This window comes from Notolabrus celidotus, chromosome 8, assembly GCF_009762535.1.
Source record: "Notolabrus celidotus isolate fNotCel1 chromosome 8, fNotCel1.pri, whole genome shotgun sequence".
In the NCBI taxonomy this organism is placed as follows: domain Eukaryota; kingdom Metazoa; phylum Chordata; class Actinopteri; order Labriformes; family Labridae; genus Notolabrus; species Notolabrus celidotus.
Genome location: NC_048279.1, coordinates 24135925 through 24163396, shown reverse-complemented (window position 1 = coordinate 24163396; position 27472 = coordinate 24135925). Strand labels below are relative to the sequence as shown.

Here is a 27472-nt window from a genome sequence, read left to right as displayed (position 1 = left end):
AAAAAAATAGGGTCAATTTAAAATATATATATATTATTATGAGAAAAAAGTCAGAATTCTGAGATTAAGGAATTAATAATTCTCTTAATAATTGATTCTCATAATTCTGACTTTAATATCACAATTCTGACTTTAATATCACAATTCTGACTTTTTCTCAAAATTCTGACTTTTTTCTCACAATTCTGCTTTAATCTCAGAACTCTGACTTTAATCCCACAATTCTGACTTTTTTCTCACAGTTCTGACTTTAATCTCACAATTCTGACTTTTTTCCCAGAATATAATAATTAAAAAAAAATTGGACCTTGATTATTTTCAGTGGCCCTAATCCTCTTCCGTATGTACAAACCACCATAAGGTGAATATTCACCAGCACCAGACAAAGAATGCTGACAAATAAAAAGCGTACTCAGGAAAAACAAAGACCTTCATGTTTCTGTTTAGCTATTTTTGAATCAGATATGGAACGTATCATATCACCTAAATAGTTTTCTAACTATTTAGTTATGTGGGAATATTAAATAGAAATTCCACTCTATTATTTATCTGTGATAGTTGGGTGTTTTTGTGTGTCTCTATGAATGAGTGACATTTTTTTGGGTTTCAAGCTGCTGCATTGTTATTGTGTGTTCTTTTTATATGATGTTATAACACAGAAAAGGCAATAAATACATAGAAAATAAAGCTTACTAATGTGGTTCTATCAACTGGACAGTGTTTGGAAATCAAGGATAAATAAAAGAAAACCCGACTGAAACAGTTGTTTTAATCTGAAGCGATAAATCTAACAGACTCATACAAACAAGGGCTCTACTCAATCATATTTTCACTTGTGTTTAGGAAGTCCACTCATGTTCCCAGCACTCTTCATTAAGGCCTGCAAGCCTCACAGGGAGACATACAAAAATGTATAGTGTAAATGTGTGATGACTTTAATGACACCAGGGAAGATGGAGAAATTGGCTTTGATGTCGTTGTGCTTTTAGTATACTTTCTACGGGTTAACAAAAAACCTACAAAGCAGTTGACTGTCGGATGAGATCATTTAAAATGTTACTTTTGTGAAGTATGTACAAAAAATACAAAGTCAGAACAAATGAGAAAGTTAAATGCATATACTTGTACAACTGAACTGTTTTAGCAGCCTCAATATGCCCTATAACAAAGAAGTGCTCCTTTTTTGGCACAAAATGTTTGAACGCTTCATGTGTTCAGGATCACAGCTTTATCAGATGGCTACATGGCCTTAAAAATTCTTGCTGCAGAACCATCCATCCAGCACAGATATTTCCCAAATTGTCAATTTTATACTGTGAATTTCTTTCCACTAGTCCAACACCTGACACTTACTGAAGAAACAAGCATCAGCTAAGCTTTTTTTGATCCTTTCTCTCTTCAACGTGTGTACATTTAGAGCTTTGATAAGTGTGTCAGCATTTGCTTGGGATACTGTGTGAAAAAAGAAAAAGAAAACAGAAAGGCTTGATAACAAAGAGCATATTGATTCAAACTATGGACAAAGAAAAACCTAAGTTTGAAAATAAATATTTTTCCTCTCCTTTAAAAAAAAAAGCAAACACAACAACATCTGTGTGTCTTCTCTGTCTGTCCACGGCAACCCAACTCCCTCAGCTGTGCTGAGAAAAATGGACAATATTCTCTTTTCAATGGGCATGCAGTCCACAGGATCACAAGACCCCTGACAAAAAAAAAATCCTGTGGAGCAGTATCCATTCACTTGTCGGTCGCTGTGTTGAAGATGATAAAGGTTAACGTCCACTGGAGCAAAAGATTTAGAGACTGATCACCTCAGCCTGACTGAACCACCGGCGTCTTATTTTACCCCGTCACTTTCTCTTTCTCTAAGCCACATAGTTGTACTGGTTGGAATTCTCTTTGTCACGCTCCATATAGTCTCTGTCAATAAGAGACTCTATCCTCTTCTTCAAGTCAGCAGGCTGAAAGGGAAGAGGAGAAGCACAGGTTAACATGTGGGGGCACAGGCCAAGATTTCTGGTTATTTTTATACCTTTAACTTTGACGCAACTGCAGTGAAAAGCTGATTCATGCTAGTCGTGCTGCTTCACCGGTGTAACTTTGAAAACTAAGGTTCTTCTTGAGCAAGCCGGTCAAGTAACTGAACTCTTTCAAAAGTATTTTGGGTTAACAAAGACTAGCTTAGGTGGGTGCTACAACAAGACAACAACAAAAACAGCCTGTAAAAATCATTTAATAGCCTTTGAGATGTACTGTAGAAATATCAGGCTTCTCTGTTACAGTTGAAAGAAAAAATTGGGAAACATGAAATGAAATTGACAAATATTGTACCTAAAATATTTGCTCATTGACAGCATTAAATTCTATAGTTTTAAAAATTGTGTCTAATTTCAATTCTTTGTTCAGCCAGAACATGTCAGTCAGTTTTCCTTCTGTCTGTGACATTGTTATGAATGACAACTATAAAAATTACAGTAAGTCTAATAATTCTGTAATAATATTAATATTAATATTAATAATAATAAAAAAAAATACTTTATATAGCACTTTTCAATACAAGTAACAAAGTGCTTTACAGTGGGCAATAAAAACAAGATGAAGTGCAAAGCAAAATGAAGCAATTAAAAATAAAATGAAATAAAAGCTTAAAAACATACAAACTTATAAAACAGACCCTTAAAATCAGAGCTAAAATTAAACAAAATCTCCCAATAAAAACTTTCCTGTCAAAGTGTGTCGGTCTTGAGTAATGACATAAAACAAGGGACTGACTCTGCAAATCTGATCTCCTCTGGCAGGCTGTTCCAGAGAGTAGGAGCCTTGACTGGAAACACCCTGTCCCCTTTGGTTTTCAGTCAGGTCCTTGGAACAGCTAATAGAGCACTGCCAGAGGATCTCAGACTGTGACTAGGTTTGTAGTTGGATAAAAGCTCAGAGATATAGACAAAACAAAGACGTATCCTGACCAAATACAGGCTGAGTGACCACCAGCTAGCTGTAGAGACAGGGAGACACAGGCAGACATGGCTGCCCAGAGAGGAGCGTCTATGTGCTCACTGCTCTACAGTGGACATACAGACGGAGATGCACTTCCTCCTCTACTTCAGCAAGTTCTCTTTTCTAAGAGATTCCCACTACAGGGAAATTACTAAAATAGTAACAAACTTCCCAACATTAACCCCAGAAGAGAAACTGTCAGTTATCTTGGGGGAAGGGTCAGCAGCTCCTCTGGCTGCTAAATATGTGTCTGCCTGTCACAGCCTGAGGGACGCACCATCCCATAATATCTGATTTTAGGTGAGGGTTTTATGAGCATACCGCATCAAGTGAGGACATTGAGATATGCTGTATGGGTGACACCATCGTTCATTAATGCTTATAAGATATGTAATGAATATATATGTAATGTATGTGTATAAATCGTATGTGCTTTGGCAACAACATGTCTTTGTTCATGCCAATAAAGCAAATTGAATTGAATTGAATTGAATAGACATAGAGAGGGGCAAGTCCATGTAGTGCTTTAAAAGTCAATAAAAGAGTCTTAAAATCAACAGCCAGCCAGTGTAGATGAGGTAAAAATGGGGGCGTTGTGGGCACATTTTTTAGTTCCTGTTAAAAGACGAGCTGCTGCGCTGTGAACTGTTTGAAGACAGTGGATTGATTTTTGACGAAGAAATGTGTACAGGGAATAACAGTAATCGAGACGGGAGGATATGAAAGCATGAATACGTTTCTGGAGATCTTTCTGTATATCTGCTGACCCTAACACTCAAATTTCTATTCATCATGCTAACAACCTAAAATATGATCTCATAAAAAAGTGAATTCATAGTCAGTGTAAATTATGGCGGCTATTTTAGTCTTAGTCTTAGTCTTTAGACGAAAATGCCTGTTAGTTTTAGTCACATTTTAGTCTTTTTAGCCCTTTATAGTTTTAGTCTAGTTTTAGTTGACGAAAACTCAAAACATTTTAGTCTTTGATTTTTGTCAAAACATCTTCACTCTTTAAATAATTCATGTAGTCGATCAGATATTGGTATTAGGGTTATACCAAGTGTTTAAATCGTCAGCATTTCACTCCTTTAACACTTTTGCTTGTGTAATATCTTAAGTTAAATAATGAAGCCTGTCCCTGCTAAAAAAGCAAAAAGAAAACATTCTTGATGTGACTACCGTGACTGTATTGCACATTTACGACGGTCCTTAAATGTACCTGCAGTGTCAGGCGCACTGGACAGACAGTCAGTTCACGGCACTCTGACTAGGAGTTGATCAAAACTTACTGAAGGTGTCTGATGTTTCACCAAACTGGAACAAATCAAGCTGTAGATGCAGAGCTTTTTACAGTTGTGTCTTTGTCACTAACGCACACCGGGGGTAAAAATCCTCAATGAAGATGAGACAGATGCATGGAGGTGAGGAGAGCTGGTTCATAAAGCACGCCTGCTGCAGGTAGTGACCAAGCGAACACTGCGCCCCTCAGATAATAACTCAGCCTGTCACAGGTAGGCCTATGCATCACTTTTATTTATAAAGATTAGACGCACAGCGAGGGAAAACATGGATTTTGAATGTCCGACGGTCCGCCACTAAAGTTTTCGTCTCGTCATCGTCTTGTTAACAAAAACAAAACATACATTCGTCAGAGTTTTTATTATCAGTGATGCACTTAAGCTCGTCATAGTCTAGTTTTCATCATGAAAAAATGAGTCGTTGACGAACATTTATCGTTATAATTCCGTTAACAAAATGAACACTGTTCATAGTATAGTTTAATGTCAGTGTTGTGCTTCTCACCTTGACAGGAAATTTGAGCTGGTTGTACACTTCAGACATCAAGAGATTATGGCTCAGAGTCTTCCTCATCTTCATAATGCGCACAATGGCAGCATCGATCTGATACTGACGATCCTGAAACACCCTTTCTGTGGTGCTTGCCTGCTCCTCCACCTAAGAGGGAACATTTTGTTCAAATCATTTGCCATCACCCTCTAGCAACTGGAGAGAGGAAATCTTTACAAGATGGAACTTTTACCGTTTCTTTCATCTGAATCTGATTGATTTTGATCCTGAAGAGCTTGTGTTTGAAGTCGTCATTGCAGGAGAACTTATCCCCGTCCTCTACATCTTTGCTTTTGGGGATTTTAGTGAGGACGCGTGCTTTTCCGCAAGCCAACGACTGCAGAGTCCGGCGCAGTTCACTGTCCTCTGTTAACAAACAGAACCAGGAATGGTGTTTTCATCAGTGTGGCTGCATAATGAATGCTCAACAAGGCTTATTCCTGCTTTAAAGAGCTGCCAGCTTCACTTCATTGTGATCATACAGACCTATTCCTGTTGCCAGTTTGATCTCCTCCAGAGTGAACTCCTCTCCTTCATTAAACATCAGTAGCACAAGTGTTTGGAAGAGTGACACCTGCAGCTCCTTCTTGCCCTTTTGAAGAAGAAATCACAGAGAACAATTAACACAAAGCTTACTCACTCAGTGAGCCAAGAACATCAGTGCACTTTGAAATCAGCCTGTACCTCTTTAAACTCCGCTTTTAAGACACAATGGCCGAGTGTTGACTGCCACTGCAGCTTCCTGCCACTGTGTTTGCCCAGGTAGAAGGTCTTGAAAATCTCTTGCAGCCGCACCATCTGGAGAAGGATAACATCAGCGTTACAGAGCAACACGCAACATATTAATCACACTGCAGGCTATAAAAACAAACATGTTGTGAAAGTTTCAATATTTGCTCAGCACTAACCTCAGCAGGCAGGTGCACTTCCATTGGGACATAGGTCGGCCAGTAACCCATGGTGAGGATGTTCACAGTCAGCTCAATGTTGCCAGGAATGTTTTGGCACTGCATATACTACAGACATACAAAGACAATAACATGATACACAAGGATGTGAGATACATTTTTGGCTTCTATACAAACTTCTTAGTTTCCAGGTTTTCACAAAAGGAAACCCAATATGTTTGTTGGTATTCAGACCAGACCGCACATCAGGTGTGAGTGAAATGAAGAAGTATGAAGCCCTGTCTGATTTCAAAATCCAGTAATTTGAGAAGTGATCTGTTTCCGAAACATCACACAGTGATTTGAAATGATCTCCAGGAGGGTTTAAAGTCTGGAAAACTCACTTAATCGCAGAGCCCTGATTTTATCTGTTTTTTATTTAACTTTATTTTATTTTAACCGTCTTAATAAATATATTTAAAATTAAATGTATTCCTTTAGAGTTCTTTTAGGGGAAGTTTTTCTTTTAAAATATGTTTTGTTTCTTTATCTTGACTTGTATGTTTTTATAATCTGCCTGTTTTATTTTGCTGCCCATGTAAAGCACTTTGTAACCTGGTTTTGAAAAGTGCTCTACAAATAAAAAATGATCATAATTATTATCATTATTATTATTATTATTATTATTATTATTATTGATAAGTAATAAGGGATGGGGCTTATGCTGCAGCCTACAGCTTTTCGTTCAGCAGATCATCAGTTGATTTATCTATTTTTCCTTTTTCTTCCATGTATATTACTTTTGGTTTATACAGATTTTCCATGTGTCTCATGGTGGTGAAATAATGTTAGTGTTGACTGTAATAAACTAATATTCATATAGACTATATTATCATACCCATCATTCTCACCTGCTTGAACTGCACCATAATGTCTTTCGAGAGCTCCATGTCTTTGAACATCCCCTCCAGTTTGCTGGTGAATGCTGCTCCACATTCTGAGGAATCACAGAAACAAAAAAAGGTCACAGGTCAAGGTGCATTCGAGATCAAGAGTCCGCAGTCTGTGTGTATTTTGCATTGAGTGTGTTTGTGTGTATGACTGAATATGACTGAATACTATACTGTTTTATATATGCATGCATCCACTCATTGCCTTCACTCTCTGGACACCATTTTTCATGGAGCTCTGAGGTTCATTACAGGTTTTAAATCTCTAACCCATTACTGCTCCCTGTATGCTCAAGTTAGCTGGATTGCATTGTCTACCCATAGGCTACATCATTGGCATGTCCTTGTTTATAAGGCGATTCTTAACTTGCTTCCATCGTACTTGTGTGATTTTATTCATTTAAAAAATACTGGAAGCTACAGTCTCCGCTCTGTGACCCAGTCACAAAACTTGCTTTTGCTTTCAGTCCCCAGAGCGCGTCTTGAAACGGGTAAAAAGAGTTTTAGATACGCTGTTCCTGCAGCCTGGAACCTGTTTCAGGAGAGCCTGGGTTTGAGTGAGCTTGTCTCTTTAAATGTGTTTAAAAGCAGACTGAAGGCTCTTGAGGAAGATTCTTCAGTTTGTAGATGCTTTGATTGATGACTTTTGTTCTGAAGCCCATGATGTGTTGTAATGTTTTAGAATTATGTGTTCTTTGTCTGTAACTTTTCTGGAATGTGTTGATGATGATCTTGGCCAGGAAACACTTGAAAAAAAAGATTTTTTAATCTCAATGTGGTTTTCGCCTTGTTAAATAAAATAAAATAAAATAAAATAAAATAAATACTGACCATGTTTCAGTTTTGACAACATTGATTTTTCAGCGTCCACTGAGGCACTTTTTCCAACCAGCAACCTCTTGGCCAGGTCTTTTTTGTAGAAAGCTTCAAAAACATCTTTTCCTAAGGTGACGAAACATTTAGAAACATATTAGAAACAACCAAAATGATGAAACATTTCAACTGAATCATGCATGTGACGGTTAATATTACCATAGATGAATCTAAAGATGATCATGATCTTATCTAGCATCTTCTCCAGCTCTTCATCTGTCGCCTCTTTGTTTCCTGCTCTTAGCTTTGAGTCCACGTGTTTTGCTGTGCACAGAAGAATATTTTTAGTGCAAATGATTCCATAAAGTTTGAGATGTTATGCTTATTTACATCTTCAAGAGCTATAAAATGAAAGAAAAACGGACCTATGAGTTCTGCAGGTTTATTTGGCCGTTTATTTATGAACGTTTCAAAAGCCTCCTTCATGGCGTTGACAAACTTCTCGTTCTTCATGAAGCAGATGTCGATGATGTGATCTACCTTGTCCTTAAAGTCCAGCAGCTCTTGCACCATTGTTTTGTCTTTCTCTGGATTGATTACGATTGTGCTTCCAAAAGCCTACATATTGAATTTAATGACAAAACAGTTATCAACATTAGGCACATTAACCTCTGTGTGTGCAGCACCTCCATCATGTATTAATGTCCAGCTATACCTTTATGTACTCTATCCAGTGTTGCAGGAGGACCTGAACACCACCTCGCACTCGACTGAAGAGCTGATAGAGAAGAGACAGATCCTGAATTCTGTTTTCATCCAGCAGGTGAGTCAGCCCTGAACGTGTCAAACAACAGAAAGTCAGACATCAGCTGCTTTCACACTCTCAAGGTGCATTACGTGGTCAGAGAGGCATTCAAATAGGAAGCAATGTCTACCTATGATGCCTCTCATGCACGCTTCAATAGAGAGGATTGACTGATGTGTACCTTTTTGCAGAGTAGCAGTGAGATGTTCACCCAGCAACTGCTTCTCCACCGTAGCAATGAGTGGTTTTCTGAGCAAGGGGAGAGGAAAAGAATCGAAACACATAAATCAGGGGTACTCAAATACAAATCTTAAAGGGCCACAAATATTTTTTTCAATGAGCCAAAGGTCCATTTAATGAGGTTGGTCAGACCATATGCAATAATACTGTAATATTCAAAACAAAATGTCCTTTTCAGTCAAAATAACAACAAAAATATGAACTACAGTTGTGCTCCTCAGTTTACATACCCTGGCAGAATTTTGATTTTTTTGGCCATTTTTCAGAGAATATAAAAGATAAGAGAATTTTTTTTTTCTATTGAGGGCCTCTGACATAAATCTTCCTCTAATGTCAAATTGCAAACAAAAAACACAAGAGTCCGACACTGACTGTGTGCTCTGGTCTAGATACGTGATCACTCTGTCAGCCTCCTCCTCCAAGCGTTTGTTGACGTGATGAAGATATTCTGGAACCTGCAAAAAGAGAGTAGAGATGTAAAAGCAGATATCATGCTGGGGTATTTTAATGTAGACTTCCAAAACACAAGACACTGAGTCTCGGGTTGCCAGGAGAGCAGGTTTGCTCTGCTAAAACACATGTTAACAGTGTATGTTTTAATGTAAAGCACATTGAGTTGCCCTCGTGTATGAAATGCGCTATACAAATAAAGCTGCCTTGCCTTGCCTTGCCTATGTCTTCAAAGTGCAGATTACAATGAGCTTCACAGGAATCAATAAAACCAACTGAAGGAGGTTGCATTGTTTTAGTGATTTGATTAGCGTAGTTTGTAGTGCCTTTGAACTACTTGATAATTAAGTGACTTCTACCGATAGGATTTGGGAAAAACTGAATGTAATACATTATTCTACATATTGTCCAATTGAGATGAACATTTTAATCTTTATAAAGATTGCATTTATAGCATTGTTGTTGTAATTAGACTGTGAAGGCCTGAACAGGAAATATAAGGAGAGAGAGGGAACTTTAAAAGATGATTCTAACTCAGGTATGAACATTATTTATGAAGCTCCAAATCACAACAAAAGTTATCTCAACACACTTTGCAGACAGAGCAGGTCTAGACCATACCCTCTGTTATATTTTTAACAAAGACCCAACATCAAGACAGAATAAGATCCAGTCTCATTTCCCAGGCAGGACTCTGTCTTATCTCATCTTAATCCCCCATGAGCAGAGCACTTTGCAGCATTTAGCAAGGATAAACGTCCTTTAAACAGGCAGAAACCTCAAGCAGAACCAGACTCATGTTAAACAGCCATCTGCCTCGACCGATTTTAAGCAATATATTTACTGTAGTTAAAAATAAAATAGAGTCTATGATGAAAAGTCTTGGACAGTATTTTCAAAGTGCGGGGTCCTGACACCCTAGGAGTTGCCAGGGGGTGTTGAGGGGTCAGTGAAACTTAAGGGGAAGGAGCAAGGTCGAAACACAGTCAAATTCAACTAATGATATTATTTGTGACAAAAACACTTCAATATACAGTATGTCATTTTAGATGTCATTAATCACTATGTACCCAGATCTTTGTGTTCTTTCTCTGTGCCAGTCTTTAAAATAAAAAACATAACACACACCACCCTAGACGATGAGAATGGAGCAGCCACGCAGGGACACGGATAGATCTGAAAGTGGCTGTACTACTGGAAACTAGCTACCTACATCCTATTGAAAGATACAACTGTTAAAAAAACAACAACCTCCAAGCAACATGACTCAGCTGCAACAGAGCTACAACTGTGGAGCACCAAAAGCTGGTCACTGTGAGCCAGCAAACATTAAGTTTGGCTTTACTACAGTGAGTACTGTTGTGCTCAGATGTGTTCTCAGAGAAGAAAATAGACTGTAACAGAAAAAGACATTGAATTAAATAAATTAATAATAAGGTTGTTAAATGTTAATAAAAATAGGACATCTATTTAGAAGATGTTTACTTTCTGATATTTGTCATCGTAATGTACAGGGAACTTAACCCTCCTGTTATGTTGCGGGTCAAATTGACCCATTTTCAAGTTCAAAATAAAAATAAAAATGTTAAATGTATGAAAATTATTCTGCTTGGCTTAATTAGCGTGGACAACATATAAAATGAAAATGTTACATAGATACTGTTAGTGGGTCAACTTGAACCGGCAGTCAAAGTGGAGGCTAAAAGGGGTCAGAAGTGTCAAATACTAAATGTTCATTTGAAACTGTGCGACATATTTCACCCCAATCACTTTGTACTTTGTACATAAAAAAAACTTTTAATATAAATTTTCATAAAAAACAAGTGAATTATCCTCATTGAACTATGATCTGTGAGAATTAAAGAACACCAATGCACTAAATGTTGATTTAAATGGTTAGTAATGGAGTTAATAATGAGATTTTTGTTTTAAAAACTGCGATTTTTTTGGGGGTTCTGACACTTTTGAATCATTAAATATACCCCTGGTCAAGTTGACCCTTGAACATTATTGCTGTCCCTAAGAAACTAACATAACAGGAGGGTTAAGAAAACCTGAAAGACAGGTTCCTAATCAGACACTATTTCTAGTAAAAAGGTCCATGGCATGGCAAAGTTTGGGGACATCTGATTGAGATTATATTCAGACAGTGAAACTTCTATATGTAAAGTTACTTAGTACTGGTCTATGTCAACAAATTATACTCTGCGTTTAGTTGACAACCTACAAGAAAGATATCTAACCCTGGGCTGAGACAATAAAGAGTGAGAATATTCAACATGTCTCTAATGTGTCAGCAGGTGAAGAAAGCTGCAGCATCAGTGGTCTGAATAGAGCAAAAGCTTTTGTAATTACAGAGTTAAAGAAATCCTGTTCTTCTTGTGCTGTATTTTGATGACCTGCAGCTACAGATGGAGGACATGTTGGTGTTTGAAGGATTGGTTGCTTGTTTCGATTGCTGTTCAAAGTCTAGTCTGTGTCATTGTGCTAACTGATGCTGCAGTTCATGTGCCAGATTCATAAATATCTTTGCTATGAACAGAGCAGATGCTCGACATATGTGCAGAGTAAATGGACTGTCTGTGTCGAGCCAGTTACTCACTGAAACAAGACAAACCCAGAGCAAACAAGAAAATGGGCCTGAAGTATGAGGGTCACATAAATCACCTCTCTCTCCTGCATCAGCCTTTGTCCCTCGGCAGCGTACAGTCGATTAGTTTCCTCCAGAAATCGTTGCTCAAAGGAGTCTTGATAAATCTGTCAGGGACGAAGAGAGCACAAGTTTCATTAAAGCCATCTTTCAACAGGAAAATGACACTTCATCACAGCCCTGTGCAGCTCATAATCTCAGACAAACACAGCCACCCTTCTTGTGGTGGAGGAAAAAGATCAGATCCAGGTGACACCAGATTTCACATACAGACACAACCAACTGACACTCGATAATGAGAGGGTCCATGGTCTGTTACCTGCAGATCAGAGAGCATGCTCAGCAGGCTCCTGAGTAGACTGCGGTCTATCGCCTCCCCGTTTCGCTCCCTCTCGATGAGCAGCAGAATCCCGTCAATGGTTTTACTCTGGACCTTCAGGTCGCTGATGATGTAGAACCTGAACAGCTCCAGACCCATGTCCCTGCAGACCAGAGCAGCTGCTATTAGACACATAGAGGCAGACTCATAGATGATGGATGAACCTAAATCAGAGATCACTCACCAAATTGACGGCAGCATTGAGTTTTGTAAAACATAGGTGCGATCCAAAAACAAAAATATACTCCTAATCATGATCTGTGAAGAAAAGAAAAAAGCATACAGTTAGAAGCAATTGTAAAAACATGTTACTTTTTGAAGCCTTGTTGGATTATAATTAAAGGGGCAAACCACTGATTTCACACTTTAAGATCAGTTATACTTCTTGGTGTGAGAAAACGGAAGGGTCGGGTTCCAATACTTTCCAACAGAAGCCTTGTGTGCAAACTTGGGGTTAAAATTTTTAAGACATGACTATACAGATATCAGCTAATGGATTAAGCTAAAATCTCAAATTTCACACAGTGAGTGACATGTTTGTTTAGAGCAGCATTTTTTAAGTGCATGGATTTTTCTGCAGCTTTAGTACACTGGTGAAAAAGAGACACTTGACAGTGAGATAACTTTGAAGCACATTCCCAGTAAGGCTCTGAGCTGTCTCAGTGTCAGATTGTTGAGTGCAAAAAGGCTCAAATTTAGACTTTTCAACAAGTGTACAAACATTCATGTGCTTATGGGGTTATTCTGCATCATACACAAACAGAGCAAGGATGATGGCAGGAAGGAATTCGCTTCTAAGTTTCCCTTAATGTGACAGCATTCTTTTAACAGAAGAGGTAGTGATTCTGCAATTATTATTCCTTACTCTAACGGTCTTTTGTAACAGAATCTGGGGGTTGTTCCCCCCAAAAACTAACAATATACTGCATTGTTAAAAATCTGTCCTGTCTAATCAGAGATGGCAAAGTTTGGGAAAGGTAGTAAGCAGGGAGAGACTAATTCCAGGCACCTTAAAGACAGTATCTTTAAACCATGGAGGGTTTAAAGGACATGATCATGTAACCTTAAGGAGGTGCAACATTAAATCAGCTGAATACCCCTCTGATAAGAAAATTACATCCCAATATATTTGCTTTCAAGTGAGGTAAGGTTTGAAGACGTTAAACTTACCATTTGTCTGCAGTGATCTTGCCAGCACTTGTCGATTTTCTTTAAGAAAAGCACGCTGTCCAGGGCATCCGTGAGAACAGAGTTAAGGCAAACTTGGGCTTTTATTCTAAGAGCTTTCCTGCATTAAGGCTGCAAAATCAACACCAAGTAACACACAATCAATACCTGGTAAAATATAGTGTAAAGGATATTCTCTGAACTGATCGATCTGTGCCTTGATGTGGTCTTCACACACGGCTCTCAGCTGTTTGTAAAGCTTAGCAGATATCTTATGAGAGCACAGGTTCTCCACAGCCTGAGGGGAACACAAAGACACATGTCAAGAAAAAGACTGTTTTCATCTGATGAGAAGGGTCCTGAACATGGTCAGCCTCCTCTGAGGGGTCAGCAGGAGTGTAAAGGGGGATACCTGGTAGAGCTCCTCCAGATTGTACTTGATTGAAGTGCTGTTCTGTATGGCCTCCACCGCCTCCTTCAGCTTCTGCCAAGTCTCCTGCGTGTAGTTCTCCGGCAATTTGGGCTTTTCTGAGCAACACAAAAACACAACACAGACACTGTGATGATGATGACACTGTACACTGACGCAGGCTTCTCAGTGACACACAGCTGACTGGGCTGTGCTGTGTCACCAGTGCTATTTTAAAACAGCTGTATTTGTTTCTATTTAAAGTTCAGCCAGGTGACAGGGACCAAAACAAATCGAGCATGTGTTTATTGAATGGTGTTTTCAACATGATGTTGCTGAGAGTTTAATTACTTTAGGTGGGACTAAATAATGATTCAACAGTATATTGTTATCCTGACTCGGGGGATACAACTGTCATATCTCTGGCACCAAATACTGATATTTTAATTCTACAATAATAAGGCTCTCTAAATAGCTGTCCCTTTCAATCTGACACACCATGTCACTACTTAATGACTCCTTCCTGACTCCTCTGTACCTTTCTGTATTCTTCAGTTAATGAGGAGAAGTAATGTATCATTACATGACTGTCTTACAGTGCACCAGCTATGGCAGAATTGCTGTATATTGATGTTAAATTTATCATGGGTAATGTTAACAATTTTACTACTTACCTTTTACTGTAATATTGACATGAATGTTGCTTTATTATTTTAGTAATTTTAAATGTTATCTTATTATATTTTAATTGATTTATTCATTCATTTATTTATTTATTTATTTTATTTATCTAATCAATTGTATTGATATTTTTAGCCTTAGTTTTATTTTCAACTCTTGTCCTTACCCTTTTTAAATCTATTTTAGCTATTTGTATTTTTAATTGTGATGCTTTAACTTATTTCAATTACAAATATTTTACTGTTGGTGTGAATCAGTCTCTATTTTATTTTATTTTTAATTGTGACGCTTTAACTTATTTTAATTACACATATTTTATTGTTCATGTGCATTAGTCTCTGTTTTATTTTAATATATTTAAATTTAAATTTGTATTATTATTATTTGTATTCTTATTATTTTCCCCTAATATGTCTTGCCATTGTTTTACTTCTGCTTCTTTCTTGTTTTTCAATCTCTGTGAAGCACTTTGGGTTGCATTTGATTTGTATGAAAGGTGCTATATAAATAAAGCTTGATTGATTGATTGATTGATTGTAGCTGTTGTTGTATATTATTCCTAGTTACAATGTGATTCCCTCACCTATTAATTATATTAACATATGTATGCGAGTAAATATTTAGTTTATTCCTGTTTGTATTGCTGTAGATTTGTATCCTTGTATGCTATTTTTCTGAACATGAATAGCAACTTTAAAAGGGTTAGGGTTAGGTCTAAAAATGTTGGACTTCATTATTAAGATATCAAAGTAATAACATTGGTTATATGTCGTAGATCAAACTCAGGCTGCAGCAGTTACTAGAATATTTGGTCATTTCAAATCCAAGCAAAGTCATTGCTAACTATTTTGGGAAGAGTTAATTCATTACAGTAATTTTTCATGTTATTTATGGTAGCAACTTCAATTCTTCTGCCTTGTCTTGTTATAAACCTGGTGGAATAAATTAAGAGTCTCTAAGTTTTTAACTGTTAGTTGTGCCAAACAGGTAAATGAAAGATGTCACTTTAAGCTCCATGAATTTGTGATGATTTTTTCCCAAATCTTCTGACTTTTGTTGACTAAAAAGTATGTGGATGAAAGTGGAAAATTATCTGCTGATAAAATGAGAATAAACAAAATGTATAGTTACACAAGGCAAACTCTATATGGCTTACTGCTAATGTTTTTGTTTTACATTGCAGCGGCAGCAGAATCTTAATTTGACAAACAATGATGCCATTACTTAAAAAAAATATTAAAACCTCAGGTGCATACACTTTTTCCTCGTCTTATTAATGACTCATTGTTGCATTTTGGGGACTTATTGTGTCTGTTTTGGTCAATTACATACAGTATGCAGTGAGTTTGATGTGATCCCATCTTTGTTTCACACATGTTCAGCTCTTACAGGTGCCAATCAGACTAATAGGTTCAATGTTTATAGTATCTGAGCATTATAAAACATGTTGAACAGAGGGGGAAGACTAGCAGATGAGATCTAATGTAAAGTCTAGTTTGGATGAGCTCCTGAGGTCTTGTAAACTGATGAGTCTAAGTTGAATATAGCTGTCTGTGAGTGATTGGGGATCTTGAAATCATGTTATCTGCTACCTTTGAAGTTCTTGATGACTAGTTTCTTGGCAGCACCGGGTTTACTGTTGGAGAAGGTGCCGGATCCTGCGGTTTTCGTCAGTCCGTTTGCATGGTGTCCCACGCCGCCGGACAGGAACACGGCTTTGCTTTTGTTATTGGAGCACGAAGCGGCGGCAGCCTCCTCAGCCATTTTCACATCCAGTCCTATGAAATCCACTGAATCCTCGAACCTCAACTTCTTCTGAATGTGCAGCGGAGTGGGAGAGCAGGAGGAGGAGGACGAGGAGGAGGAATTCAGGGTCTTTGGAGGCGAAGAGGAGATCGTGTCAGTAGTGTCTTCCCTCTCTGATCCGTTTATTTTCCTCTTCTTCGGAGATGTGATGGTACCGCTTTCGTTTTTGACATCAGTGGTCGATGATCTTGCCTCCTGGGTTGGCGGTGGTGGGGGATTAGGGGAAGATAGACCTGTTGGAAACATGAAAAAACGGGAATTCTGAACAGCCAGTCTTGTGTTCCTAAACTTCCAGGCTTGCCGGGAGATGAGCTCAGACTAGTCCGGGAGCTTTTTATCTGGTTCTGCTAACAGGGGGAGGTTTTACCCAAGTCCTTTCTCCAGTAAAAAACAGACAATAAATTGCAAACTACACAGCTATACTCCAATCTAGCCTGCTCTCTTTCTTGTTATTGCTGGCAGAAGAAGAAAGATGGTTGGCTATTGCTTCCTCTTTTTGCCTCGTTTGTCTACCCGCGTTGTCCGGTGGTTCAGGGGGAGCGGTGAAGCCGAGCGACCGGGAAACAGAAGAGTTCACGGGAGAAACAAGGAAACGGTCAAATCAGGCTCTCAGAATAGTTCAACACCCGCTGGGAAACAGGGGAAAATATTCGCTCATAAAAGCTAGTCGGTGACCCCACCGGAAGTACTTTGTGCAAAACTACTTTTTGCTCAAGCATGTTTTTTAATACGGACTACAATGTTACTCCTGGACTGGCCGCAAGATGGCGCCATCATGCCAACGACATGGACAGGTTCGATGTCTGGTAACGCTGGTAACACATAAACAGGTGTTCATTTTTATTAAAGATATGAGATATATATATATATATATTTAATGCGTATAGAATATGTATGGCAAGCCGTTCAGGAAATTAATATTGAATGAAGTCTGAATGTATTTAATGAAACTCGGAATATATGCAATGAAGTCTGAATATATTGAATGACAGTCTGAATATATTGAATTAACTTGATATATACGGAATGAAAGTCTGAATATATTGAATGAAACTCAATATATATGGATTGAAAGTCTGAATATATTGAATGAGACTCAATATATAGGGATTGAAAGTCTGAATATATTGAATGAAACTTGATATATATGGAATGAAGTCTGAATATATTGAATGAAAGTCTGAATATATTGAATGAAACTCGATATGTGGAATGAAAGTCTGAATGTATTGAATGAATCTTGATATTTATGGAATGAAAGCCTGAATATATTGAATGAAACTCAATATATGTGTATTGAAAGTCTGAATATATTGAATCAAACTCAATATATATGGATTGAAAGTCTGACTATATTGAATGAAACTTGATATATATGGATTGAAAGTCTGAATATATTGAATGAAAGTCTGAATATATGGAATGAAAGTCTGAATATATGGAATGAAAGCTTTTAGTAATGCAACCATGAGGGAGGCACAAGATGTTTTCGCTGCAATTTTATTTAAAGAAGGGGTTATCAACCCCTTGAGTAATGCATGTGCTGTTCAGTCAATCTGAATAGATTATTGTATTGATGAAATCCAAATGCGCCAAAGCTTTCAAAAGATCTGAAAAAAATCAGGGTTTAAAAGTTTTTTTATTAATTAAAATTAATAATACGTACAACTTTATTGTGCTTTTGTAATGATTTGTGTCTAAGGCAATGTCTATTCATTTTTCTTGGAGTCAATTTTATTAATTTAATACATTTTTGCCATCATAGCCTGCCATCATCCTCCTGTCTCTCACCACCTTCACAGGAGTGAGAATCCATAACACAGAGTTTTTCATTAAAATACTACTTGTAAAAAAGTAAAACTATAAGTAAAACAATGTCTGTAAAAATTTTTTTTTTTTAAAGAAATGGAAAGAAATCAATAATGATAACAATTGTACAGAAGAGGATTAGGGCCACCAGAAAAACAAAAACAAATTAAGGTCAAAATGTATTATTATTATTATTATTATTATTGTTATTATTATTATGAGAAAAAAGTCAGAATTAAGTGAAAAAAGTCAGAATTCTGAGATTAAAGTCAAAATTCTGAGATTAGGGTCAGAATTCTGAGAAATAAATCAAAATTCTGAGATTAAAGTCAGAATTCTGAGATTAGGGTCAGAATTCTGACGCTTTTCACAGAATAATAATAAAAAACATTTTTTACTTAAATTTTTTTTTTCTGAAAAAAAAAGTGAGAATTCTGAGATTAAAGTGAGCATTCTGAATTTAATCCCAGAATTCTGAATTTTTCTCAGAATAATAATAATTAAAAAAAAATGTTGACCTTAATTTTTTTTTCAGTGGCCCTTATCCTCTTCCGTACAATTGACATGTTGTGAATAGCGACAATATATTATAAATGACTTCTTTAGGAAATTAATGATGGATATAACTGCTCTATTATCGTCTTCCAGAGACAAAAGACCAAGAAGGCTCCAGGACCAGACGGCGTGTCCCCCTCCTGCCTGAGAGTCTGTGCTGAGCAGCTGGCCCCCATCTTCACAAAGATCTTCAACACATCGCTGGAGCTGTGTGAAGTGCCCTCATGCTTCAAAAGCTCCACCATCATCCCAGTCCCAAAGAAACCCACCATCACAGGACTCAATGACTACAGGCCCGTCGCCCTGACGTCTGTGGTCATGAAGTCCTTCGAGAGACTAGTGTTGAGCCACCTGAAAGACATCACAGGCCCCCTGCTGGACCCCCTGCAGTTTGCCTATCGGGCTAACAGGTCGGTGGAGGATGCAGTCAATATGGGTCTGAACTACATCCTGCATCACCTGGACTCCCCCAGGACCTACGCTAGGATCCTGTTTGTGGACTTCAGCTCTGCGTTCAATACCATCATACCAGACATCCTGCACCAGAAACTCACCCAGCTCACAGTGCCGGCCTCCATCTGTCAGTGGATCACCAACTTCCTGACGGACAGGAGACAGCAGGTGAGGCTGGGGAGCATCAAATCCAGCACCCGGACCATCAGCACTGGCGCCCCACAGGGATGTGTTCTCTCCCCACTGCTCTTCTCCCTCTACACCAATGACTGCACCTCAGGAGACCCCTCGGTGAAACTCCTGAAGTTTGCAGACGACACCACCGTCATCGGTCTCATCCAGGACGGAGACGAGTCTGCTTACAGACAGGAGGTGGAACAGCTGGCCCTCTGGTGTAGTCAGAACCATCTGGAGCTGAACCCGCTCAAGACGGTAGAGATGACAGTGGACTTCAGGAGAAGCCCCCCCCCACTCCCCCCCCTCACCATCCTGAACAGCACTGTGTCTACTGTGGACTCTTTCAGGTTCCTGGGATCCACTATTTCCCGGGACCTGAGGTGGACCTCCCACATAGACACAATCAGAAAAAAGGCCCAGCAGAGGATGTACTTCCTGCGTCAGCTCAGGAAGTTCAACCTGCCCCAGGAGCTGCTGATCATGTTCTACACCTCCATCATCCAGTCTGTTCTGTGTACCTCCATCACTGTCTGGTTTGGCTCTGCAACCAAACTAGACAAACACAGACTGCAGCGGACTATAAGGACTGCAGAGAAAATCATCGGTGTCGACCTGCCCCCCATCCAGGACTTGTACCGGTCCCGGGCCAGGAAACGGGCAGGGAGCATTACCGCTGACCCCTCACACCCTGGACACAAATTCTTCAAACTCCTCCCCTCCGGCAGGCGCTACAGATCACTGTGCGCCAAAACAACCCGCCATAAGAACAGTTTCTTCCCCCAGGCTGTCACTCTGATGAACACTAAACCATAACAGTGTCATACCTGTCAGATAAATACTCTCTGTAAATATACATGTAGATATACAATGCAACAATTCTCAAGCAGAATTCCATATTTCTATTTTCTGTATTATTTAACTTCTATTTTATAATGTAAAACTACCTCTGCAACTCACCACTGCACTTTATCATATTATTTTAGCCTGTACATATTAGTCAAGCTATTTGTGTTTCTTTGTATTTATAGCTAAGGTTATTGTTATTATATTTTCATTTTATTTTTTATTGTAGTTCTTATTCTTATTCCTATTCTTATGCCTTGTACAAAGAGAGCACAGTTTACCAAAGTCAAATTCCTTGTGTGTTCAAGCATACTTGGCGAATAAAGCTGATTCTGATTCTGATTCTGATTCTGATTCTGAAACTGGACATAATTCAAACAGTACTAAATAATATTTGATAGACCTATAAGTTAAAATGGAAGATTGACAATTAATTCCAAATAGTGAATTCTGTGTTTGAGAATAATGAGTTTCAGTGAAAGAATCACATCAGAGGAGAGGGTGGAAATCAGGTTGCTCATGCGAATGCCCCCTGACCTGCCGTCAACCCCATGCAGTTGTCGTAAAATGACGCAATCCTCACATCGCTTGCCTTCCTGTGCGGAACAGGCGTGGAATATTAGCATTAGCATAACATGATATATGCGTCGTTTATTGTTGATTTTTTGTGTTAACAATAGCGGTTTTTGCGTGCTTAGTGCGGACGAGTGTTGTTACAATTGCGTAAGGAGTGACGGAAAGCAGCAAGGATGTTTAAGAAGTAGGTGGCTTTTTGCTTCCCTGTGGTATCGCTAGCTTAACACAGCTAAGGAGCTAACGTTCACTGATAGTCAAACGCGTCTTCTTGTCTTATTATACTTATTGAATAATCCGCCTCCACAGCAGATTATCTGTTCCTGTCCTGCAGCTAGATGACAAGTAATTCTGGTTCCTGAAAAGGTCAATCCTGTCCTCAAACCAGTTACAGCAGTTTTGTCAATTCATACAGTTGGGAGCTACAAATAGCAACTGAATTAATTTATCTTGGATAATTATATTAATTTATCAGAGATCAAAGACATACTACTTGTCTCAAAGACACTCGTCCTTAACAAGGTGTACTGAAACCAGCCAAATAAACTCGCACTGAGTTAAATAGCTCATCTGAATTGATCCTCATTTAAAGGCACTATGAGGAGTTTTTCACCAGCTGAGAAAGAGACTGAAACCAACACTGATGCCTCTTTATGATCTTCAAAAGCAAACAAAACTATAAACAACAACACTGATAACTTCTCTGTTGTCATTTTTAATGCCTTAAACCACTCAGAGGGGGTAGGTGTCAGACCACATGATTGACATTTGGCTTAAGAAACATCCTTTTTCGGCTGTTTTCATGGCAAATAATCACATCAAGTGATAAATCTGGCTGTTGAAAGACAGCAGGGTGAGGTTTTTGTTGAAAACACTACTTTAGCATGTACAGAACAAGAGATGAGAGGTATCACTTTGTCCACAAGGGGACGCCAGAATCGATACAAAACAAAAGTTCCTCACAGCAGCTTTAAGTGAAAGATATATGTAATCCAACAGTAATTCAGTAATACAAATTGAAAATCAAAAGTGCAGAAATATTAGTTTTATAGTATATTTTTTATTTCTATGCAAATAATGTTTTTTTGTTCACTTTTTTCAGATTTGATGAGAAAGAAAATGTGTCGAACTGCATCCAGCTGAAGACATCAGTGATCAAAGGCATCAAAAATCAGCTTCTGGAGCAGTTTCCTGACATCGAGTCATGGCTCAACCAAATAATGCCCAAAAAGGACCCTGTCAAAATAGTTAGATGGTATGACTTTATAATTTCCACTCATACAGTGTTTTAATGTGGTACTTGGTTTTCTTCTACAGTTTTTTCTCACCTCTCCCCACAGCCATGAACACATTGAAATCCTGACAGTGAACGGAGAACTGCTGTTCTTCAGACAGAGAGAAGGACCATTCTACCCAACCCTCAGACTGCTGCATAAATGTGAGCTCTTCTAACACAATCTACCCAGTGGTTCAGTTTCACTCAGACACAATGTGAATATGATCAGCAAAACGTTTCCTTGAATTAAACCAAAACAGTAGAGCTCTCCCTGGTTAGTTAGTATAGGTTGGTGTAGCGACTACGAAGACCCAAAAGCCGCTGAGAGGCTGAGGTTGGGCCTAGTTAGTGTCGGACGCGCTAAAAGCAAAAATCACTAATGCACAAAAAGTAAGTTTAACCTTTTATTAACGAAAAGGGATAATCAACTCATGATAAAGTGCACAAAAGAAAATAGTACAGAGACCCAGCTCACCCCCTCTCTCTACCTCCAAACAAAAGAAAACAGGTGAACCGAACATCTCGCAATAGTTATCACACTTCCACACTTACTCTGTTTTCTTTTTGTAGATCCTTTCATTCTTCCACACCAGCAAGTAGACAAAGGGGCCATCAAATTTGTCTTAAGTGGAGCCAACATCATGTGCCCGGGGCTGACGTCACCTGGTGCTAAACTCTACCCAGCTGGAGCTGACACGGTAGTTGTATCCTTTTATAAGCTGGTGTGACTGTAAAATGAAGTTTTGGGATTGCTCTGTGGTATATAGTATATAGTTTTTACAGCGTGACAATAAAGAGTCTCCTTCCTCTCACTCTTAAACTTGATGCTTATCAGTTTGTCCTTAACAAGTGCATGCAGGCCATAATGGCGGAAGGCAAACAACATGCACTTTGTGTTGGCGTGATGAAGATGTCTGCAGAAAGCATGTAAGTGTTTTCTAGTCTACATTCGACAGAAGCGAAGATATGTCTGCTCTGTAGCTGCTCTCACAATTCCCTGACCATAATCTTTCTTTTTAAAACAGAGAAAAAGTCAACAAGGGAATCGGTATTGAGAATGTTCACTATCTGAATGATGGACTGTGGCACATGAAGACGTATAAATGATGACATCATTGCCTACAGCACCCCCCCCCCCCCCTCCCCCACTGCACCCACCCCTATTCACTTGGAAAGTGTGGAGCTCTTGATGGTGAGGCCTGAGCTGCCAGTCTACTGTTTACACTTAACTTAGTTGTGTAACCACCTGGAGGCTTTGAGCCAACCGCCACAATGTACAAATAAAGGAATGGTCGTGCTATAAAAACAAATCGCCGTTGGTGTGTTTTTTGGTTTTTGTTTATCCAATTGAAGATGCCATTATCATTTATTTTACAGTGATTTGGGACTGGAAGCAAATGATCAACAATCATTTGTAGAATTAATCACCTAAGGCACAGAAGCGATAATGTAGCACTTCTAGTAAGCAATGCGATTACATGTTTATATAGAGTGGCCATGTTACACATATTTCCTACTGTTGGACCTGTTATTCTGCTTCTTTGTACTGAGGGCAGAACCTAACAATAGGCCTGTAGCTTTGTTAAAAAGGGAGAAATTGCAGGTATGAGGAAACTACAATAAGTATTTGGGATGCTAAGCTAATAATTACACCCCCTGATACAACAGCCATCGTGTAACCAATGCCATTGTGCCATTCTTGCACATTGTTTACATGGATGTTCCATTATATTCAATTTAGAGGTTCAGTTTAAGGTCATGTTAAAGTGTACTACGCTACAGTACAAAAGTTTGTGTTAGTTATTTGCTCTCCTTCCCAATCATGTAATTTATGGTGAAGTAATATTTATATCATTTTAACTGCTAATAGCTTTCACTTTTTGAAAGTAGTTTCAGGGCATAAATGAAAATGACAGTATTTTATTTTATTATCACTCAAAGGCAAAACATGGACGTACAGTGAATGTAGGATATAAAAAGGTGGGCACAGTTCATCTGCAGGCAAATGCATTCACAGTAGTTCTTTAACAAAATCAAATATTTACCTTTTGTAAATATAAATCAAAGTAAACCTTACAAAGTGGAAAATACCAGCACCTGGAATATTACCTGCGCTCTAATGTAAAGTTCTCAACTTCAAACAATGTTCCCATTATCATTCAAAACACAAACCACACTGAAGTTTTATCAGAAATTAATTTTATTCATTATCCAAACGTATTTTCAATCGAGATCTGGTCATTCTGACACCCGTGTAGTTAAAATGTCAGTGGATCAATCACACTTAAAGACTTTATTTTTAATTGTATTACTTTTTCAAGACAAATAGTTTACATTTTAGTAAACACTAGGTATGATATTTTTTATTAAGCTGGGAGGGCCACTTCTGTATATGCTGAGATGACCAAACACAGCATGGCAAGAATCATACATCTGTACTCTCATAGATCAAAAGAAGTTGTTCATATGGTGGTTAAAAGGTCCAAGCACTTTTTAAATTTAAATTTAAATAGTTTCAGAAACTTGTTCAATAGTTTTTCAGAAAATAGTTCTTCTTAATAACATGAATGTAGCTTTAAGACCACAAAAAGACGAACATTTAAGATATATAACATTATAATAACCAAAACCTCCAGATCATCCTGCCTCATGTCACAAATCTGATATATTTCCTAGCTTCATTCATAAGAAAGGCACACCCATTGACCCTCTTTACCTCCACCACAAAGGAATGGGGTGCTGATTGTGCCAAGTGCAAATAATGTACAAATAAACATAAAAGTGTTTCCCACCCAAGATCCACTTTTCTTTTACAAACAGCATACGAAAACCATTGCCCCAAAATTGAGTTTGCCATCATAGAAGCAAAATCTTTAAAATGCCACATCCAGCCTGAAGGAATGAGTCTCTAGTCGTTATCTGAACCTTCAGGAGGGAGGAAAGCTAATGAGTCAACGAAGTCGTGGCCATAAGGTCGAAGTCTGTAAACTCCAAACATCATGACCTGCATTTGATTCGGAGACATCCCGTTGAATGTGACTGCCAGGTCGGAGCAGCAGCCCTCCACTACATTACTGGGGTTGTCCTTCATGCTGTCTTTTATCAGAGTCTCCACGCTCTTGCCGTTGAACAAGCCCTTTCCGTGTGAATCTTCTCCGTTCTCTGCAAAGACACCGGTATACTTGAGACACACAGCCAGCTGCTTGTCCTCACTCAGCTTCCACAGAGCGCGTCCTCTCTCTGGACATTTGTCCTCATCCTGGAATATTTTCACCAGCCTTTTCAGCGCTTCATAGCTCAGAACAATGCCGCTATCGTAGGCCACATACTCAAGCTCCCCTGACTTCATAGCGTTGCCCAGGTAGAAGGGCTCGTTTGGATCCTTTGCGAGCACCAGGTATTTGAGGTTCTCGATGATTGCAAACGTGGTGGCTTGTGCCACAAAGAACCAGCGCAGGTCTCCCGCAGTCTCATAAGCATGCTTCAGAGCTTTACGTAACCTTGCCCAGTCGTCTTTTTCATTCAGGTCCACCGCCTCGAGTGCCTTTGACTGTTCAGAGGTGTAAAACACAGCCTTGTCACAGTGTTTACTCCAGGTGTCTACAGCTGTAGCCCAGTAAACAAGGATCTTAGGTTGGACCATGATGATGCAAGACACCCGGACTTGATTGCTCAACTCCTTCATCCGACTGTCAGAGAGGCGTTTGAGCTCGTCTTTACTCGGGGCCATGACATGATGATGATGATGGTCCTCTGTACCAGACTCTGTGCTGGGGCTGAAACTACTCAGGAGCGACAGCACCAAGCAGAAGAGGCCTCCGAGGAGCACCCCCTTCATGAAAGAACTGCCTTCAGACAACATTTTGGCAGCAAAAACTGGAAAAGAGAGAGGAAATTCATTTACATAACTGATAAGGAAATGAACTTGGTACATATCTAGTTCCTGCTGTACTTTCTTGTACGTGGCTTTATGTCCAATATTTGTTCAACGACTGATTGTCACACAAAACAAACAGTTCAAAATTCTGTGGGATCAGTTTCAATTCTGATCGGTTTACTCTTGAAAATATTGCTAGGTTTAACTTTAACAGACTCAAAACCTGTGTCTGAACCCAGTGGCTGTTCTCACAGCAGGCAGCAAGGCTACAGGGGACTTAGATACATTTGTTGTACTTTTCTTAATTACTCAGGAACAACTCACCTAGAGCTTCAAATCAAATGTAAACTCAAAAGCACTCACAAGGAGAGCATCATATTTGAAAGCAGACTTTTTGCATACAGTATTTACAGCCATTCCACCTTCAGAGAAGAGGCTTGAAGTGCTTCAACAGGCACAAGGTGTCATGTAAGGGGAAACAAAGACAATAATACTCTTTTTTCAAGCCTCATAACTGGTTGTGCAGCTTGTAGCTCCAATTACGTATGTCACAGACAATGTACAAGGAGCCCTTATTTACATAAACGTTGTTTAACTAAAAAAATCCTCAATGACACATTGTATTGTAGAACTGGAAAACATCAGCGGACTATCTCTAGTTAACTATGATCTTTAAATGTGAGAGATGCCCATAACCATTCATCACAGTTTAACTTGGTGACTGTAGTGATTCAGATCCATTTGCATTAAACAAAGTAACACAGTCTTGGAATATCTTATATAGTCACATAAGAAGATGATGAACTAGAAAATGTTATATAAAACCAGTTGTATTTTTTAGAGACCATTATAATCATCTGACTGTGAGAGGTATTTACTTTCACCACTTATTTTAGGGTTCATTTATTCACCAGTCATCTGTCGACGTTTAGTAGATGCTTATCTTTACTCAACGATAAGAATAACATAGCCTATTTGTCTTATGTGTAGCCCAACCTTGAATGCAAATGGTCATACAAGCATTTGAACACCTCTCGTTAGTGCCCCCTCTATGTAGACGAATATTCAGCCACAAATGAAACACGATGCAGCTGTTTGAAACAGAGCTGACTGAAACATTAAACAGTGCAGAGTTTCGAGGAAATCAGGTTGACATGTAGTTGATTTGGCTGTGAACATTTAGCACAATCGGTGAGTAACTTATTGACATCAAAACAAGGAGTTCAGGCGATGTTGCTTCATCTGCTAACCAAGATAACTGCTCGTCTCCTCATGTTAAATTCCTTCATAAAATCAAAAATATTTACTGTACCGAAGTAATGCTGCCTTGCCAGTCGCTGCTCCCGTCGCTGCTTGTCTTTCAGCTCCCACCTTTCCTGTTTGGTGAGATCAGGTCAGTTAATTATCAACCAGCTAGCTGCATGCTTCAGCTTTCTGTTTAACTTGTCACTTCCGCCTTTCTCGGTCACGTGACTCGATGGCGTACAGCTGCTTCATCTGAATGTCACATTTGATGAATTAAGTCATAATTTCTATGGAAGCCTTGACCTGAAAATGCATCCATGTATTTTACCTTTTATATTTTTTTCTGTGATAAAGTCGATTTAATTTGTTAATTTGAGTTTTAGTTTTTTTATATTTCGATTTAAGCCCAGATGACTGTAGTTCCACAAACATGTTTATGTTTATGTTTATTTATTTGCACAATTTAAAAAAACACAGAAAAAAACAAAACAAAGATAAATAATATACTGAGCAGGAAGTGGCAGAAAACTGAGAGAGCTTATATGAAGACTCCACCCAAATAGTGTTCTAATATCAAAAGTA

At 38.6% G+C, this 27472-nt stretch overlaps 3 protein-coding genes across 4 annotated transcripts; 1 reads left to right on the top strand and 2 right to left on the bottom strand.

Annotated features, from left to right (window-relative positions):
* Positions 1-750: 750 nt before the first annotated feature.
* Positions 751-16865, bottom strand: cul4b (cullin 4B). 2 transcript variants are annotated; one of them, XM_034689839.1, is made up of 21 exons: positions 16596-16865; positions 15869-16315; positions 13599-13714; positions 13381-13484; positions 13190-13259; positions 12204-12277; positions 11960-12122; positions 11658-11747; positions 8913-8995; positions 8482-8549; positions 8211-8329; positions 7921-8113; positions 7715-7819; positions 7514-7624; positions 6644-6729; positions 5754-5861; positions 5530-5643; positions 5332-5437; positions 5039-5211; positions 4801-4953; positions 751-1961 (listed from the first exon to the last, which is right to left on the bottom strand). In XM_034689839.1, exons 2-21 carry the CDS (start codon positions 16038-16040, stop codon positions 1866-1868), a joined length of 2304 nt encoding a protein of 767 aa, XP_034545730.1. In that variant the 5' UTR covers positions 16041-16315; positions 16596-16865; the 3' UTR covers positions 751-1865. The 2 variants fall into 2 exon arrangements, with proteins under 2 accessions (XP_034545730.1, XP_034545729.1); XM_034689838.1 differs by having other exon boundaries at positions 15869-16851.
* Positions 16866-20472: 3607 nt separating this feature from the next.
* mcts1 (MCTS1 re-initiation and release factor) lies at positions 20473-23078 on the top strand. Its single transcript, XM_034689837.1, has 6 exons — positions 20473-20679; positions 21595-21747; positions 21833-21930; positions 22339-22472; positions 22628-22695; positions 22794-23078. Exons 1-6 carry the CDS (start codon positions 20669-20671, stop codon positions 22873-22875), a joined length of 546 nt encoding a protein of 181 aa, XP_034545728.1. The 5' UTR covers positions 20473-20668; the 3' UTR covers positions 22876-23078.
* Positions 23079-23668: 590 nt separating this feature from the next.
* Positions 23669-27117, bottom strand: c1galt1c1 (C1GALT1-specific chaperone 1). The gene is made up of 2 exons (XM_034689833.1): positions 26958-27117; positions 23669-25644 (listed from the first exon to the last, which is right to left on the bottom strand). Exon 2 carries the CDS (start codon positions 25628-25630, stop codon positions 24677-24679), a length of 954 nt encoding a protein of 317 aa, XP_034545724.1. The 5' UTR covers positions 25631-25644; positions 26958-27117; the 3' UTR covers positions 23669-24676.
* Positions 27118-27472: the final 355 nt, after the last annotated feature.